The sequence below is a fragment of the Oncorhynchus mykiss genome, chromosome 27 (assembly GCF_013265735.2).
Source record: "Oncorhynchus mykiss isolate Arlee chromosome 27, USDA_OmykA_1.1, whole genome shotgun sequence".
Lineage (NCBI taxonomy): Eukaryota > Metazoa > Chordata > Actinopteri > Salmoniformes > Salmonidae > Oncorhynchus > Oncorhynchus mykiss.
The window spans coordinates 13,367,671-13,385,381 of NC_048591.1; the positions used below are offsets into that span (position 1 = coordinate 13,367,671).

The following is a 17,711-nucleotide window of genomic DNA, read 5'->3' on the forward strand; positions in this document are numbered from 1 at the left end:
AAAGAACTATTTAAGTCGTTTTTTGGGATACCTGTAGTTCACTTTTCTAGTTATATTTTTTACAAGTTTTACTTCACTACATTCCTAAAGAAAAATAATGCACTTTTTACTCCAAACATTTTCCCTGACACCCAAAAGTACTCATTACATTTTGAATGCTTAGTAGGTTAGAAACATTTTCCAATTTACACACTTATCAAGAGAACATCCTCGGTCATCTCCGTTTCCTCTGATCTGGTGGACTCACTAAACACATGCTTTGTTTGTCAATTATGTCTGAGTGTTGAAGTGTGCCTCTGGCTATCCGTAAATTGTAAAAAAAATATAACATTTTTTTTTTAAATAATAAAAAAAAAAAAAATGATTTATACGTTTCCTTCCACTTTTTTTTAGCAATTAAAATGACTTTTTATGCTTAAGTATATTTAAAACCAAATACTTTTACTCAATAAGTATTTTACTGGGTGATTTTCACTTGAATCATTTTCTATTAAGAAATCTTTACTTTTACTCAAGCATGACAATTGAGTACTTTTTCCAACACTGTCACTACTTATTTCCAAATAACCCCTCAGACTAATTTGGTTCACAATATTTTTATTACAAAATGTAAAAACTGTGTGCTTGAAACAAATGGATGGTTTAACAGCCCCCCAAAAAATGAAATTCCAAAACGTTGGCTGCAGAAACCGTCTAATAGGGGTGTTGTGTGCCTAGGTATGAAAAAGAGAATATGTACAATGACAAATTCTTTTCGCCTATTGAAACACTTGAACTTTCAGCTGAGGTGAATGGTTACACAATGATAAATAGTCTGACTGGAGAAAAAAAAGTAACTCAACTCAAAACTGTTACTGCATTTGTCCTATGCACACACCTCTCCCTCCTTTGGTGGGAGTATGGTCGATCACTTTGGGCCAAAGTAGTCCACTACCCCGCTGCCCTTCATACCGTCAAAGAAGAAGAAGTTCTTGTGTGGTGCGTCTCTCTGGGAAAGAGCCTGTAGAAACACACAGTGACGTTAATACCAACCACACACACACTACCTCACCATCTCTCAAACTAAACCCACAATAGCTTTGCTGTGGGAGCTTCAGCAGCTTTCCCTGCAAGGCATACATGGGGTGTACTCTAGTGTCCGCTCCACTGCGTGAGCATGGGGTCCGCTGTGTGATCGGTGATCACTTGACTTCACCCAGTGCGATGTCTGCCGGTTGCAGGCAGTTTCATCCGGTTTCATCATTACATCAGACAGCCTGGCGCAGTGCCATAATCCCGCTGAGTGGGTTGTCTGTGCTGACTGACGTTACCTGGCTTCCTCAACTCTCAAACACAGGTAGGACTGTGACACTTCCCTTATTTTCCAATACCCAGGTCATATCCAAAACAGCAACACCGAAGAGACACACTGGTCCCCTACATCTCCCCAAAAGCCCCACAGGACTGAAACATATCAGTGGGTATTTCTGGATTGAACCCAGAATCAAGTGGAGCGGCCTGCTGTCAAGTGGTTAGCTTTCTGCCTCCCCAAAATATAACATGCCATCTTTCTCCCCAGTGAAAGCTGCACAACAGTAAATGTGGTGCAGACAGTCTGGTGTGTGATTTTTCACACTAGTTCAGAGCCAGTATAGTCAGTAGAGTATAAATTAGACGCCGACTGATTAATCGGAATGGCCGATTAATTAGGACCGATTTCAAGTTTTCATAACAATCGGTATTTTTGGACACCGATTGTGGACGATTTTTTTTATACCTTTATTTATCTAGGCAAGTCAGTTAAGAACACATTCTTATTTTCAATGACGGCCTAGGAACGGTGGGTTACCTGCCTTGTTCAGGGGCAGAACGACAGATTTTTACCTTGTCAGCTGGGTGATTCTTTTTTGCAACCTTCCGGTTACTAGTCCAACACTAACCACCTGCCTTACATTGCACTCCACGAGGAGCCTGCGTTGCAGGCTGACTACCTGTTACGCGAGGGCAGCAAGAAGCCAAGGTAAGTTGCTAGCTAGCATTAAACTTATCTTATAAAAAACAATCAATCTTAACATAATCACTAGTTAACTACACATGGTTGATGATATTACTAGTTTATCTAGCGTGTCCTGCGTTGCATATAAATTGATGCGGTGCCTGTTAATTTCTCATCGAATCACAGCCTACTTCGCCAAATGGTGATGCGCATTCGCAAAAAAAGCACTGTCGTTGCACCAATGTGTACCTAATCATAAACATCACTGCCTTTCTTAAAATCAATACACAAGTATATATTTTTAAAACCTGCATATTTAGTTAATATTGCCTGCTAACATGAAATTGTGTCACTTCTCTTGCGTTCCGTGCAAGCAGTTAAGGTATATGCAGCAGTTTGGGCCGCCTGGCTCGTTGCGAACTGTTTATTCCTAACAAAGACCGTAATTAATTTGCCAGAATTGTACATAATTATGACATAACATTGAAGGTTGTGCAATGTAACAGCAATATTTAGACTTAGGGATGCCATCGGTTAGATAAAATACGGAACGGTTCCGTATTTCACTGAAAGTTTTGCGAAATGATAGTTTCCGGATTCAACCATATTAATGACCAAAGGCTCATATTTCTGTGTGTTATTATGTTATAATTAAGTCTATGATTTGATATTTCATAGAGCAGTCTGACTGAGCGATGGTAGGCAGCAGCAGGCTCGTAAGCATTCATTCAAACAGCACTTTTGTGCGTTTGCCAACACCTCCTCACTGTGCTTCAAGCATTGAGCTGTTTATGACTTCCAGCCTATCAACTCCCGAGATTAGGCTGGTGTAACCGATGTGAAATGGCTAGCTAGTTAGCGGGGTGCGCGCTAATAGCGTTTCAAACGTCACTCGCTCTGAGACTTGGAGTAGTTGATCCCCTTGCGCTGCAAGAGCCGCAGCTTTTGTGGAGCGATGGGTAACGATGCTTTGAGGGTGGCTGTTGTCGATGTGTTCCTGTTTCGAGCCCAGGTATGGGCGAGGAGAGGGACGGAAGCTATACTGTTACACTGGTAATACTAAAGTGTCTATAAGAACATCCAATAGTCAAAGGTATATGAAATACAAATGGTATAGAGAGAAATAGTCCTATAATTCCTATAATAACCTCAACCTAAAACTTCTTACCTGGGAATATTAAAGACTCATGTTAAAAGGAACAACCAGCTTTCATATGTTCTCATGTTCTGAGCAAGGAACTTAGCTTTTTTACATGGCACATATTGCACTTTTACTTTCTTCTCCAACACTTTGTTTTTTAATTATTTAAACCAAATTGAACATGTTTCATTATTTATTTGAGGCTAAATTGATTTGATTGATGTATTATATTAAGTTAAAATAAGTGTTCATTCAGTATTGTTGTAATTGTCATTATTACAAATAAATAAATAAATTTAAACATATTATTATTTTTTAAATTATTATTTTTTAAATTATATATATATATATATATATATATTTTTTTTTTTAAATCGGCTGATTAATCGGTATCTGCTTTTTATGGTCCTCCAATAATCGGTATCGGTGTTGAAAAATCATAATTGGTCACCCTCTAGTCGGAATGATTTAAAGTTACAGCAACTAATGGAAAGTCAATGTACAAAAAAAACCCCAAAAAACTTGACAACCAACCTTGACAACCTCCTGTCCCAGCACTCCTCCCACCACAGCACACACAGGGGCCATCTCAGAGAAGCAGTAGCTGATGACATCACAAAACAACATGACTGTCAAACAGAAATACATAAACTCTGGAGTTCATAAGGATGAATTAACAATTGTCTTAACTCTGAAAATCTGAAATAGCTCAGAATGGAGCAGTCAGTCACAGATTATCTTTGATATATCTAAGAACTACCTTCACTGGCATATACAACAGTCCCCTACAAACAACAGTCCCCTACAAACAGTCCCCTACAAACAGTCCCCTACAAACAACAGTCCCCTACAAACAACAGTCCCCTACAAACAACAGTCCCCTACAAACATATTACTAAGAGTCCAACTAAATATGTGAATGGCTGTCAAGTGATGCATTGAATTGAGCCAGTCACCTGACAAAGTCGTGAGGCAGCAGTTCGCTACTCAGCCCCATGGCCTCCAGGACATCATCCCGGATCTGTCTCAGGAGCGTGGCGTCTGCCTCAAAGCTTTCTGGGTGGGGGTCGCGACCTTTGTCTGTACGGAACTTCAGCAGTACTGTGGGAGAGAAGCGAGGAACGCAGAGAGAGTGTGAACCACAGGACGAGTGGTGGAGAAGTGCAGGAAACCATAGAAGAAGCTCTGATTGTATGGGTTAAGAAGTTGCTACATATACCGAGCTACGTTTTCCACCCAACACAGAATATGTTACTAAGGAAATGTCAGTGGGGTTGTCATTCTATCACTTGCTCGTATGACACTGGCTGGCTAGCTTCACTTCCACTCACAGAAAAAAAGTGCACACAAAGTTCCAATTAAATACTGATCATCCCGTGAAAAATTGCAGTTTTTGATCAGTTTGACAAGGCCATGATCAGACATCTATGACTCTTGTCCTTGTCCTGTCAGCACGCAACACTAGTACTACACCCATCCTGTGCGAGACCGTGGGCAGATGTGCCAAAATGAGGAGGATGTGGTTTGGAGTCTGAATATTACTAAAAGGCAAATAATAAACAAGAGATGGACGTACCATTGCCACTGAGACGTTTTAGGCTCTAAACCCCCCTTTAAGGCTGGCAGCTCTCCTCGCCCACTCAGTGTTAAAACAGGTGTCATAACATCCTCTTTTTAGCTGTCCATCAATCACATCATGGAGCCCAGTCCGCCCACGGCTATTTCCACCAGACTGACACCTCGCTAGTACACACGCACGTGAGCACACACATAAAACCCAACATCAATCACCATCATCACCTGAATCATCACCAACTAAACATCACAGAATTATCTCAAAACCTGGCACGGACTAACACAATATGTAAGCGTACAAAGACATCTGTGCAAAGTAGACCAGTAAACATTGTCTTAAATGAGTAGTCTGGAACATTCTTGACCAGATTCAAACAGGGATGAAGCAAAAACAACACATTCAAATGACATTAACTAAATCAAAGTTGAGGGAAAACCGTCATGTGCCCCCCACGCCTGCTCTGCCTTCCATTCCTCTGGAGATGTTATGGTTTCATACAGTAGGCTAACCCCCCCACCCCCCCACTCCTGGGACACAGTAACAGAGGAAGCTCCACTTCCTCAAGAACAGCTCAGTCGAGAGATACCACAACGTCTAGACCTAATTATAGAAACACAAATGCTGTAGAACTGCTCTGAAAACCCACAAAAACAAACAAAAGAACAGCTTCTTTCCTTTCCGGCTGTTATATTAATATTAGCCAAACAACAGGGGCAGGATAGAGTTGGCAGCCTTGCGGGGGTAGTGTGGTGTCGTGGGTGGTGCCTAGCGGTTTGTGTCTCTGTTCTAAAGTCACACAAGACTGGCCATGGAGAGCCTGTGATGGAAACAGAGCCATGTTAAGACGGTCTATGAAGCCAGGTGAAGGCTAATAAAGGGACCATATCAGACTAGGAACAGGAACAGGGTGCAATGCTACAACAACCAAAACAGGAAGGGGGGGCGATATCATTGGAGCTGCAGGCGCTCACGTGTAGAGGGCATCAATCTATAGCTCCACTGTTTCTTATGGCAAAAGAAAAAAGACGCGATGGCAGCCAGTTAGTGATCCAACTCTCTTTTATCAAATAGATATTTATATCCAATGGCTTTGTGGAATTATTGAGGCGCAGGTACCGTGTAGCAGGAAGTAGTCCACGGGGGTGCGCTTCAGGCTGCTCTTGGCCTTCTCATTGGTCCAATCCACTTCCAGAGCCACTTTCAAGGAGCAGAAGCTGGCAGTCTGTTCAGTTGGGATAGAGAGAGCGCCAAAGGGCAAGGAACATGCCGTCATTAGATCTGGAGGAGGATAACATTCATTACATTGATAAAACACTAATTGAGCTATTTTTTATACAACGCTCACCTTTTTGATCATGGTGGTCTCATTGGGGTCAACCTTTGGTTTCTTGGCCTCAGGTCCATCATTGGACTCGTCTGTTTTGGGCTTGACTACTTTGGGCTTCTCCCTGGACGGGGGCATCAAAACAAGGGACAGATGAGCATAACTGAGGATCAATCGGGACAAGTAAATTAAACAGACACTCGACAATCAAACACAACACTCACTCAACATAGTTGTGCTCCTGGCCAAGGTCGGAGAACATGTATCCGTGGTAACCAAAGACATCGCCACAGAAGACCTTGATGTTGTGCTGGGCACAGAGTTGGTCCACGCGCACCATCAGATCCCTCGAGCAGCCTGTCAGACACACCTGAGAGGAACAAGGGAGGGGAGGACAAAGTCAGAGAGAGCAGCTAAAACTACAAATCCCATGGTGCTCACTACATCACATGATCAAAAGTATGTGGACACCTGCTCAACATTGAACATCTCATTCCAAAATCATGGGCATTAATATGGAGTTTGTCCCCCCTTTGCTGCTAGAACAACCTCCACTCTCCTGTGAAGGTTTTCTACGAGATGTTGGAACATTGCTGAAGGGGGTCTTGCTTCCACGCAGCCACAAGAGCATTAGTGAGGTCAGACACTGATGTTGGGTGATTAGGCTTGGCTCGAAGTCTGCGTTTCAATTCATCCCAAAGCTGTTTGATGGGGTTGAGGTCAGGGCTATGTGCAGGCCAGTTCATTGACACCGATCTCGATAAACCATTTCTGAGTGGACCTTGCTTTGTGCATGCGGGCAATGTCATGCTGAAACAGGAAAGGGCCACAAAGTTAGAAGCACAGAAACATCTAGAATGTCATTGTATAGTGTAGCATTACGATTTCCCTTCACTGGAACTAAGGGGCCTAGCATGCATCATGAAAAACAGCCCCAGACACTTATTCCTCCTCCACCAAACTTTAGTAGGCACTATGCATTGGGGCAAGTAGAGTGTTCTCGGCATACGCCAAATCCAGATTCCTCCGCTGGACTGCCAGATGGTGAAGCGTGATTTATCACTCCAGAGAATGCGTTTCCACTGCTCCAGAGTTCAACGGTGGCGAGCTTTACGCCACTACAGCCGACACTTGGCATTGCGCATGGTGATCTTAGAATTGTGTGCGGCTGCTCGATCAAGGAAACCCATTTCATGAAGCTCCCGACGAACAGTTCTTGTGCGGAAGTTGCTTCCAGAGGGAGTTTGGAACTCAGAGCACTCGGCGGTCTCGTTCTGTGACCTTGTGTGGCCTACCACTTTGTGGCTGAGCCGTTGTTGCTCCTAGACGTTTCCACTTCACAATAACAGCACTTACAGTTAACCAGGCAACTTGAGAATGGCAGAACTTTGACGAACTGACTTGTTGGAAAGGTGGCATCCTATGACGGTGCCACGTTGAAAGTCACTGAGCTCTTCAGTAAGGCCAATCTACTGCCAATGTTTGTCTATGGAGATTGCATATCTGTGTGCTCGATTTTATACACCTGTCAGCAACGGGTCAACGAGTCCCAAAATTTGAAGGGGTGTCCACGCATTTTGTATATGTAGTGTTCATGTTCATTGAGAGACCTTGCAGGGAATGATGACAAAGTACTTGATCAACAAGTAGGCCTAACTCTGGATTTACACGCACACACACCTTTTAGATAGATTCAACCATAGCAATCCTTACTACTCCTTTAGTTACCCCCTTGATCATCACACATACCAGCTTCTACAATAGACACCCCGTCCTTTTGACACAAAACATGTTCAAGTAAACAAAATATGTTATTCTGTCGAAGAATCGACTAGTTTGTTTTGGCCAGTGTGTTCTATCTGAACAGGGTGGGGAACAGAAGATTGGCCTTATTAAAAAAACTGACCCGTGGGCTGGGTCCATCTTATCCTCCAGACCAAACCCAACACACTCCACACTTGGCTAGAGATAAGGGGCTGTCTGGCAGCTGACGGGCATCTGTCTGTGGCATCCCTGCAATGTACACGCTGGGCCCTCCCGGAACACAAAGTACCACAACGTTGGGAGGTGCCAGCATTGAGTTCACGACACGCGCCAGTGTTTTACCAAGGGCAGCTGATTGACATGTTACTGCATGGTTGAAGTTGTTTTTAATTGCTTTGCCCTTAGCTAATGAAGACTGATAGACTAATCATCAAAGCTGGGTGCTTGATGCCTGAAAAATGGACCGGAGATCTTCCTTGAACCACACACCTCAACTTCATATGAAGAAGGTCTTATGGGGGAAGGGAGAGCCTTGCAGACTATTATAGAAGTCCTATTGGCTTTAGTTGCCAGCTACAAAAAAGGCAAGCCCTCTGTTGTGGTGACAGACACCGAGGGAGACCCTGGCTGGACATGTTGGGCTACTGCTGCAGTTCATTAGACGGGATTGGCAGAGGGAACTGGGAGTGCTGGTACTGGCAGGGACAGGGATTTTTAACAGCCTGGACAGCCTGTCTGTCTGTCCACAGAGCCTCCCTCCTTTTGAAGGAGGCGTACAGCTTGGACACCTCCTCTCAATGGCCTCCGGCAAGGGCTTTGTGAAGAGGGACACTGAGCTGGATTGTTTGAGAGACGAGGGAGTGAAAAGGAAGCAAGGAAAGGGTGGGGGGGGGTATTTAGCTTATCTGTACAATGGAACCTAACGGAGAATGGGCCTAGTAGGAGGTGAAGGGAGAAGTGAAGTGAAAGACATGCAGAGAATGAGTGGTTATGAGAATAGGGTGAGTATACCAGTGTTCTGAGTGAAGTAAATGAGTAAGTTTGTTTGTTGTGGGTGTGAATTGTTGCCTCAAATGATCTCTAAAAAGACAAAAACACCTACAAACTCTCTCGGGATCAAAGCTATAATCCAGACATATTAATCCCAAAACACGCTGACTAAAAAGAGCAGCCCCTTATCATGCATTCTAGCAAATTTAAACCAGTTCCAGTTTCTCAGTGCTGAGCCACACAAACAAGACATATCCATAGCTAGCAGATAAAAAAAGCTAGCAGTCTACAGCACAGCCCATTTTGTCTCCCCCTCCTCCTGAACTTCCATTAGCACTCCCCCCGGGACGCGTCCGCCGTTTCTCCACCAGACAGACTGGGGAAGCGGCTTGTTTGCGCTTTGAAAATCCATGAGTATCTGATGAGGAGTCTCTTCAAAACCCCACCACTATATGTTTGAGAGCAGAGCACATCAGACAGCTTGCTTTTCAGTGTGTCTGGAACCAAACACCACAGAAAATCTATGTTTCTACTTGTTAGCGGTACAGACATAAGTTAGATAAACGTATTTATCTCCAAGCTCGAGTGTCTTTATTTTTTTCTTTTCACCCCCCCCTTACCGGCAACTGTCAATTCCCTTACTCCGTCAATTTATAAATAATATGTACATGCATCATAAATCCCTTTATCTACTTCCCCAGAGTCAGGTGAACTTGTGGATACTATTTGTATGTCTGAGTGCAGTTTGAAGGAAGTTGCTAACTAGAGTAAGAGCAATGACTAGAAGTCTATGGTAACTAATAGCATGCTAGTAGAGTAGATACCATAGACGTCCAGTCATTGCGCTAACGCTAGTTAGCATTGGCTCACAAAACTACCTAGAACTTCCTTCATATTGGATGAAATAAAAATGGTATCCATGAGTTCATCTGACTATGGGGAAGTAGGTGAAGGGCTTAATTGCCAAAATCGTGAACTTAACAGGGATAGCCAATGAAAAACACTTTTTTTATTTAACTAGTCAAATCACTTAAGAGCAAATTCTTATTTACAATGACGGCCTACCCCTGGGCAAACCCTAACCTGGACCAACGCTGGGACAATTGTGTGCCGCCCTATGGGACTCCCAATTCCAGCCTGTTGTCATACAGCCTGGAATCGAACAAAGGCACTAAGATGCAGTACCTTAGATCGCTGCGCCACTCGGGAGCACTTATCACTAAGTTCTACAAAGAAAGATTAATGTTGTGAACAAAGTGCAACTACATGCAATGGAACTCATCATCAGTCAAAAACAGCTTAAATCGACCTCCCGAGTGACGCAGTGGTCTAAGGCACTGCATCTGTGCCACTAGAGATTCTGGGTTGGAGTCCAGGCTCTGTCGCAGCCGGCCGCGACCGGGAGGCCCATGGGGCGGCACACAATTGGCCCAGCGTCGTCCGGGTTAGGGAGGGTTTGGCCAGCAGGGATATCCTTGTCTCATCGCGCACTAGCGATTCCTGTGGCGGGCACCATGCTGACACGGTCGCCAGGTGTACGGTGTTCCCTCCGACACATTGGTGTGGCTGGCTTCTGGGTTGGACGCATGGCTCTCGACCATCGCCTCTCCCGAGTCCGTACGGGAGTTGCAGCGATGAGACAAGACTGTAACTACTACCAATTGGATACCACGAAATTGGGGAGAAAAAAGGGGTGAAAAATTAACCACAAAAAAATTGCAGAAAAAAATCTGCTGCCCAGGTCAACATGTAGTAAGACGTATGGTGTAAAAGCACCATCTAGTGGCCATTTAGGGTAACAGAAAATAATTAACAAAAGTAATCTTGACAATAGGCCAGCCCTGCACTACTGTACTCACTGCCTCAAATTGAAGGAAGAATTTGTCTGGTTTGGTCTCCACCCTGTCTGTGTCTGCCTTCACCTCCACCATGGGGTTGAGGTACTGGGCCCGCTCCAGGGAGGCCTGGGCTCGGTTCTGGCCCTGAGCAGTCACTGGAATCAGAAACTGGGCTCGACATGACTCCTCTGTCACCTGAGAAGAAAGAGAGCAGAAATAGTTAGTGGTTTGTAAAATTAATTTATATTCTCCTGCAATTTTCTCAGTGTTTCATCCCACCATTAGCCTACTTCGGAAGGTTCCCTCTCACCTGGCCTCTGCAGAGTCCCCAACAACCAGATGTTCCGGTTTTCAGGGGGAATGGAAAGAGCCTTTCACCCGACTTCCACTTTTGGATGTTAACAAGGTGACACTCCATCTTAACTCCTCCTACACATTTACTGGATTGGTTGGACAGTGCAGAAGAGAACCTCCCCAAACAGTTTTTTTCCTTCTCGTCAAGACCAGTATGTATTGGATCTAATTTCAGATGTTTATTTACACCTGTTACTTTAGGTTACCTCTGACCTAACTCTGTTACACCCCCCCCCCCCCCCCCCCCCCCCCCCCACACACACACACACTTTGTGTATTGTGGTCTGTACCTGTTCGTGGTCCAGCAGGGTCAGCCCCTTCACTCCAGCCAGGATTAGATTTTTGGCCACTTCAGCCCCCAGGCCCCTGAGGCCCACCAGGAGCACACGAGACCCCCGTAGCCTGGAACAGAAGCAGATTACCAACCAACACCTTTATTAGCTATGTGGCTCCATCATACAATATAGGGTGGAAAGCCTTCAAGACAAAACATGCAAGCTTTGTGCAGATTAATAAATTATGTAAACATCAACATTTGCAGTGTTTTCCAATCAATTATTGCTGTGTGATCAAGGAGTGCATATTTGTTTTAGCCCAGTTCGAGCATATCTAATTCAAGGTCTTGGCTGGCTAACGTTAGTTGGAGAGTTGAACCAGCTGTGTTAGCGCTGGGCCAAAGCAAATTGTGCACCCCAGGAACGGATTGAGAAGCATTGTAAATACTGTATATCATGGCGAAGTGTGTGCAGAGTTCAAATTTAACATTTAATGCATTTGTATTTAGTACCGACAAATAATAGGTGATCTACCTACAGAGACAATGGACGCCAACGTTAGCTAATAGCTACCTCTTTTGTGCATCCAGACCCCATAATCGGATCTGCCGGTCATACTGAGCCGCTTCTTCCTCGCTAATGATAGATTCCTCCTTCTCAATCATGTCTATCATCTCAAACTGGTTTATTTGTCTAGTTTAATAGTAATGGGATTAATATTTCCCTTTTTAGATTCGGGGAGAGTACCGCTATCGCTGATTTGAACGGACGCTGGATGATGACGTTGTCTTCTTCTTTGGTACTATGGCGGTCCGCAAACAAATGTTAAAGGCGCATGCCACCACCTACTGTATTGGCTGTGTATCAGCCTACTATTCTGTAGTATGAATTCATTAAACTTTGTGAAAAAAAAATCCCCTACCAACTAACCGTACACCATTAAAACCAAATCACTATTCCATTACTTTGGTCCTATCTGATCCTACACCCTGTAACTCTTCTGCAGTAAAATATTGTACGCCCAAGTGCTTCTCTACAGCTGCCACCACAACATCTATCCTCTGTGATTTACATTCCATTCCTGCGGTACAGTTGACCACCATGGCTATGAACGGCAACAACAAAAAAACTTACTGGAGCACATGTTATTCCTATCACTCTCTATTGACCTCATCCTACTCACAGGGATCCTCTTAGGATTCCTCACCCTGCCCTTACCAAAAAAGATTGCAGTTTTGAAACTGCGGTATAAGTGCAGTAACTGCAGTCGACTGTGGTATTTTGGACAAAGTAATTGCAGAATAACTGCAGTGTACTGTTATAGTGCACTCTAACTGCAGTTACACTGCAAAATTACTGCAGTAAAAAAAACAGTGTTCTTTTGGACACAGTACTGGCAGCATACTGCAGTTATACTGCACTCTGACTGCAATCTTTTTCCTTAAGAGTGAACCCATCTTTCTCTACTACTCTCTTCAGTGCCTCAGCAAATGACACCTGCACTACTCTGATCCTGGCAACCTCAACTGCCTTTCTCTCAACAGACACCTCTGATCTCCAGCACCATGGGTACCCCTAAAAGTTGACACACACACACAACCTTTTCCACCGATACTACACATTCCTTTGTCTTATGTCCTCCTGCACACTTCTCATATCTAGGAATCTCTTCCTACACACTACTGCAAGATGACAATAAGCTTGGAACCTAAAACACCGTAATGGGTTCGGGACAAAAGCTCTCCCGGTAAAACTGACACATCCTAACTTGAATTTATCTGGTAAAAACTCTGCATCAAAACTCAGTAGTACAGACAGTGTCTACTCTGTTTCACTACGCTCTCCACCGGATCTGCGTCACACCAAACGGTGAGCATTACAGACACCAGGAATCTTCAACTTCAGTTGACCCTCCTCAACACTTAACGGCACCCCAGTTATCACTCCTTCAATGGCACCCTGTTTTCCGGAGAGGAACGCTAGTCACAGTTCTTCTCCCCAGTCACGTGGTGCGGAGCACACGTTCCCTCTGGACGGCAGAAATTAAAATGTTTTCATATTTTTTCCCTGCCCGTCTTCTTACCGACCTCAATGGGTTCCCCTGACTCCATCTCCAAGTCTGACAACCATTCGAGCATACCCGCCATCTTGCCTCCCCAACCAGTACACATTACTGGGGGATGAACAAATATATGACCCTGTGTCAGTTATTAGGGGCCTTAAGACATCTGTTGAGAAGTATATAATTTAGTTGCCTAATAGATCAGACTCTGATACCAGCTTTCTGCTTACCTGGATACCCAAACGCTACGCTACGCCCACAGACATGACTTATTCTGTAGCGAACATAGAGCAGCGTAAAAATGCAGTTTGAGTTGTCAGGCAAACTTTCTGCAAACACAGTCTGAATTAAAGCACTGCAAAAAACGTGGAAAGTTTCCTTACAAGCCAGAATGTTGAACGAAATTGCATTTGAACTTGTATGTGCGGTTGGTCCTTATTCGGGTAGAAATTTGAGAAAAAAAATATCCACAGGACAGTATTATTCACCCAACCTTTTAGAGTGATGGTACTGCCTTTGAGATTTCTATCACCTGGCACATGCACAAAACCATGTAAATACCTGCAAGACTTCGGTTAGTATGCATGCATCACATGGATGTACTTCCGTCTTGTGCACATCCCTTAGGTCACATATGTCAGAGTCAAGGCCCGCGGGCCACATCCGGCCCGCAAGAAGGTTTTTTACGGCCCCTGGGATGATCTTGATTTATTATTAGAACCGGCCCGCAGCAAGCCGGCAGCCCGCAGATCTTTTACACGCACCAATACTACATTTCCCACAATGCAAAGGTGACGCACCGAGCAGTAGGCTGCTTCATTTCAATATTTATTGGCACAGCAGTCGTCAGCATCACAGTAAAATTAACTTTCAGATACCCATCAAAAATGGCAAAACGGAAGGTGGATACTGAGAACCGGGGGTTTCAAACAAGGTGGGAGTCGGAGTATATGTTCACGAAGGTAGCTGGAAAACCTGTGTGTCTTCTGTGTGGAGAAAGTGTGGCGGTACTGAAAGAGTATAATCTGAGACGACATTATGAAACGAAACACGCGGACAAAAACAAGAATATGGACATGGAACAAAGGCTACAAAAGGCCAGTTTTATTTTGGCAGAAGAGATCGCTAAATCAGCCCGGCCATTTACGGAGGGGGATTTCATCAAAAACTGCATGATTAAAGTTTGTGACGAAGTTTGCCCAGAAAAAAGGCAACTCTTTTTAAATGTGAGTCTGAGCAGAAACACCATTGCCGAGAGAGTAGACCAGTTGTCCATCAATCTAAAAGAGCAGCTTGTGAAAAAGGGAAAAGATTTTATTGCATATTCCTTGGCTGTGGATGAGAGCACCGACATTTCTGACATTGCCCAGTTGTCAATTTTCATCCGCGGAGTGGACTCCAACCTAAGCGTGACAGAGGAGTTTTTGGCTTTACGTCCTATGCATGGCACAACTACGGGGCATGATTTGTATGAAGAGGTGTCAAGATGTGTAAATGAGATGGAGCTGCCTTGGGAAAAACTCGTGGGTTTGACAACCGACGGAGCACCTGCGATGTGTGGACACAGGAGCGGACTGGTGGCGAAGATACGGGAAAAGATGCAAGAGGAAAACGCGACAGGTGAGCTGACAGCTTATCATTGTATCATACACCAGGAAGCGTTGTGCGGTAAAGCCTTGAAAATGGAGCATGTAATGAGCATCATCACGCGCACAGTTAACTTTATCAGAGCCAAAGGTTTGAATCACCGCCAGTTCAAGGCATTTCTGACGGAGTTAGAAACGGAGCATGGTGATTTGCCTTATCACACAGAGGTGCGATGGCTAAGCCAGGGAAAGGTGCTTCAAAGATGTTTCGAGCTTCGTGAGGAGATTTGTCTGTTCTTGGACAGCAAAGGGAAAGACACAACACAACTCCGAGACGAAATGTTTCTGTGTGAAATGGCTTTTCTGTGTGACATTACGAGTCATCTGAATGCAATAAACTTGCAGCTGCAGGGTCGGGATCGTGTCATCTCTGATATGTACAGTACAGTGAAGGCATTTAAAACCAAACTGACTCTGTGGGAGACGCAGATGCGGAAAGAAAATTTGAGCCACTTTCCCAGCTGCCAGACCATGAAAGAGAAGCTCTCTACCAGTGCGTTCCCGAGCACACAGTTGGCTGATAAAATAGGTATGCTTGCCGCTGACTTTCGACGCCGATTTGCTGACTTTGAAGCACAAAAAAGCAGGTTGGAACTGCTCGGTAACCCATTTGCTGTTGACGTGGAAAGCTCACCACCAAACCTCCAAATGGAGTTGATTGACCTCCAATGCAATGATGCACTGAGGGCAAAATATGCGGCAGTGGGTGCTGCGGAGTTCGCCCGTTTCCTCCCCGGCACAATGCCCCAGCTGCGCATCCAGGCTGCTCAAACGTTGTCTATGTTTGGCAGCACATACCTGTGTGAACAACTGTTTTCTTTGATGAACCTGAACAAAACATCACACAGAAGTCGACTTACTGCTGAACACCTCCACTCAATTCTGAGGATTTCTTCAGCTCAGAGCCTTACCCCGAACATTGATGAACTTGTGGAAAAGATGGGACACCACCAAGTATCACCCTCAACCTCAAACAAGTGAACATTACTGTGCAATCACATATTTAGAGTTTTTACTCAGTTCAAGTTTAAAAGTTAAAATTTAATATTTGTTTTCACTGCATGTTACTTCTCCTTAAACAAAGTGTTGTTTTTGATTAATAGATTTTTGCACTTTATTTTTTTGTATTTCAATCCAATTATATTTTAAAAATATTTCAGTTGAGTGGATGATAGAAAATTGCTATTATTGTTTTTTCTTTGAAGTAAATTTAGCCCACTTTTGCTAAAATAGAAAATATAGTCTACTGATGGTGCCTTGAATACCGGTTTCTTTCATTTAATGTTCATGTTATGGGGATATTTATATAAAGGAAATTTGTCTTTTGTGTCTGTTGAAAATTAAAGATTACTGACAGAGCCATAAGAAAATATTGCTTTATTTATCTGATCATATTGTAATATATTTGTTAGGTTTTCAGTAGGTTCAATTAGGTTCACTAGACTATATGCGTCATTTAACAATTTTTCAATGAACATTCGAACAGTCCGGCCCTCGTCTTGTAGCTGATTTTTTTATTTGGCCCTCCGTCCATTTGACTTTGACACCCCTGCCTTAGGTGATGAGCAAACAAATCGTGATAGATACACAGAGACCCGTGTTTTGAGTCGGTTTAATAATACTTTGCTGTGGATATTTTGTCTCATATTTCCACCAGCAGAAAGACGAAATCAGCTGACAACGGGTAAAGTTAAAATTAAGTTCATTCAAGATTCTGATTTTTGTATCTAAAAATGTTAGAGAGGAGAGTAGACCAGTACACACTCAGATTCATTGAGGTTTAAACTTTAGTGACTTTATCAAAAGACTAGGACATCTCCTGGTTATGTTTTCCTCTCACTGTAAGACATATGCATACCAGCCAGTGTCGGTCAGTGCCATTTAAGATGTGGGAGGACAATTATTTTTTCATGAGCATGGCCTTGTTTCTATTAAAGCATATTGGATGACTGTCATTCATATTCCATTCCCCCAGTTCAATGTAACAGCGATAGATTTAGTCTAATACATGATTTTCCCTATACCCATCATGCGGTTGCTACAACCTAGCCTATGAATGACAGTTTACAACGTAGATGCACACAGGTCGAGAGACAAATTTGAGGTGAAAGACAGTGACAGACAATGACATTCAATACCGCCCTGCACACTCTTGCCTGCATATAGCTGATATAGGGTGTAATCATTAGTCTAACAGTTGCAAACAAGAGTTTCTATTAGACAAATTCAGGTATGCTTATACCCATTTTGTTCCATTTAAGAAAAGTTTCAGCAGAATCGGGGGAATGAATACACCGCTGAGCATGCGTAAACACAGTTCACTTTCATAGCAGCCACGTTGTATTCCTCCTCGCATCCATGCGCTCTCCTCCTCTCACCTCTTCCCTTCGCTTATGTACTTCAATGCACAACACACCTTTGACCAGGTGAAAAAGCCTTTCCAAGCCGAACCCTACATCGTTGCCACCATATTAGCTAAAGTAACGTCATAGTCAGCATAGCTAATAGAACTAATGCGTTAGTAAACCCGCTACACTCATGCAGTAACGCTACAGTGTAGTCAGCAAGTAGTTACACAGGCAGGCCCCGGTGGCAATACATTTGTAAAACCAAAAGCTTACCTTGACTTGGAAGAGTTCCAGTGTTGTGTTGGAAAGTCATAGCCAGCTAGCTAACATAGCATCCCTCTGTTTGAGCAGGGTGTTTCAGTAGGCTAAACTAACTTGCTGCATTTGCTAGCTAAGTAAGTGAAAAAAATGACTCTCT

General features: G+C 43.7%; 1 protein-coding gene across 2 annotated transcripts; it reads right to left on the reverse strand.

Annotated features, from left to right (window-relative positions):
- Positions 1 to 580: 580 nt before the first annotated feature.
- sae1 (SUMO1 activating enzyme subunit 1) lies at positions 581 to 12,055 on the reverse strand. Of its 2 annotated transcripts, XM_021587692.2 has the most exons (10): positions 11,811 to 12,055; positions 11,253 to 11,364; positions 10,630 to 10,803; positions 6,241 to 6,386; positions 6,038 to 6,140; positions 5,809 to 5,914; positions 4,073 to 4,217; positions 3,651 to 3,720; positions 878 to 1,000; positions 581 to 713 (listed from the first exon to the last, which is right to left on the reverse strand). In XM_021587692.2, the coding sequence occupies exons 1-9, from the start codon at positions 11,909 to 11,911 to the stop codon at positions 908 to 910; spliced, it is 1,050 nt and encodes a 349-aa protein (XP_021443367.1). In that variant the 5' UTR covers positions 11,912 to 12,055; the 3' UTR covers positions 581 to 713; positions 878 to 907. The 2 variants fall into 2 exon arrangements, with proteins under 2 accessions (XP_021443367.1, XP_021443366.1); XM_021587691.2 differs by having other exon boundaries at positions 581 to 1,000.
- Positions 12,056 to 17,711: the final 5,656 nt, after the last annotated feature.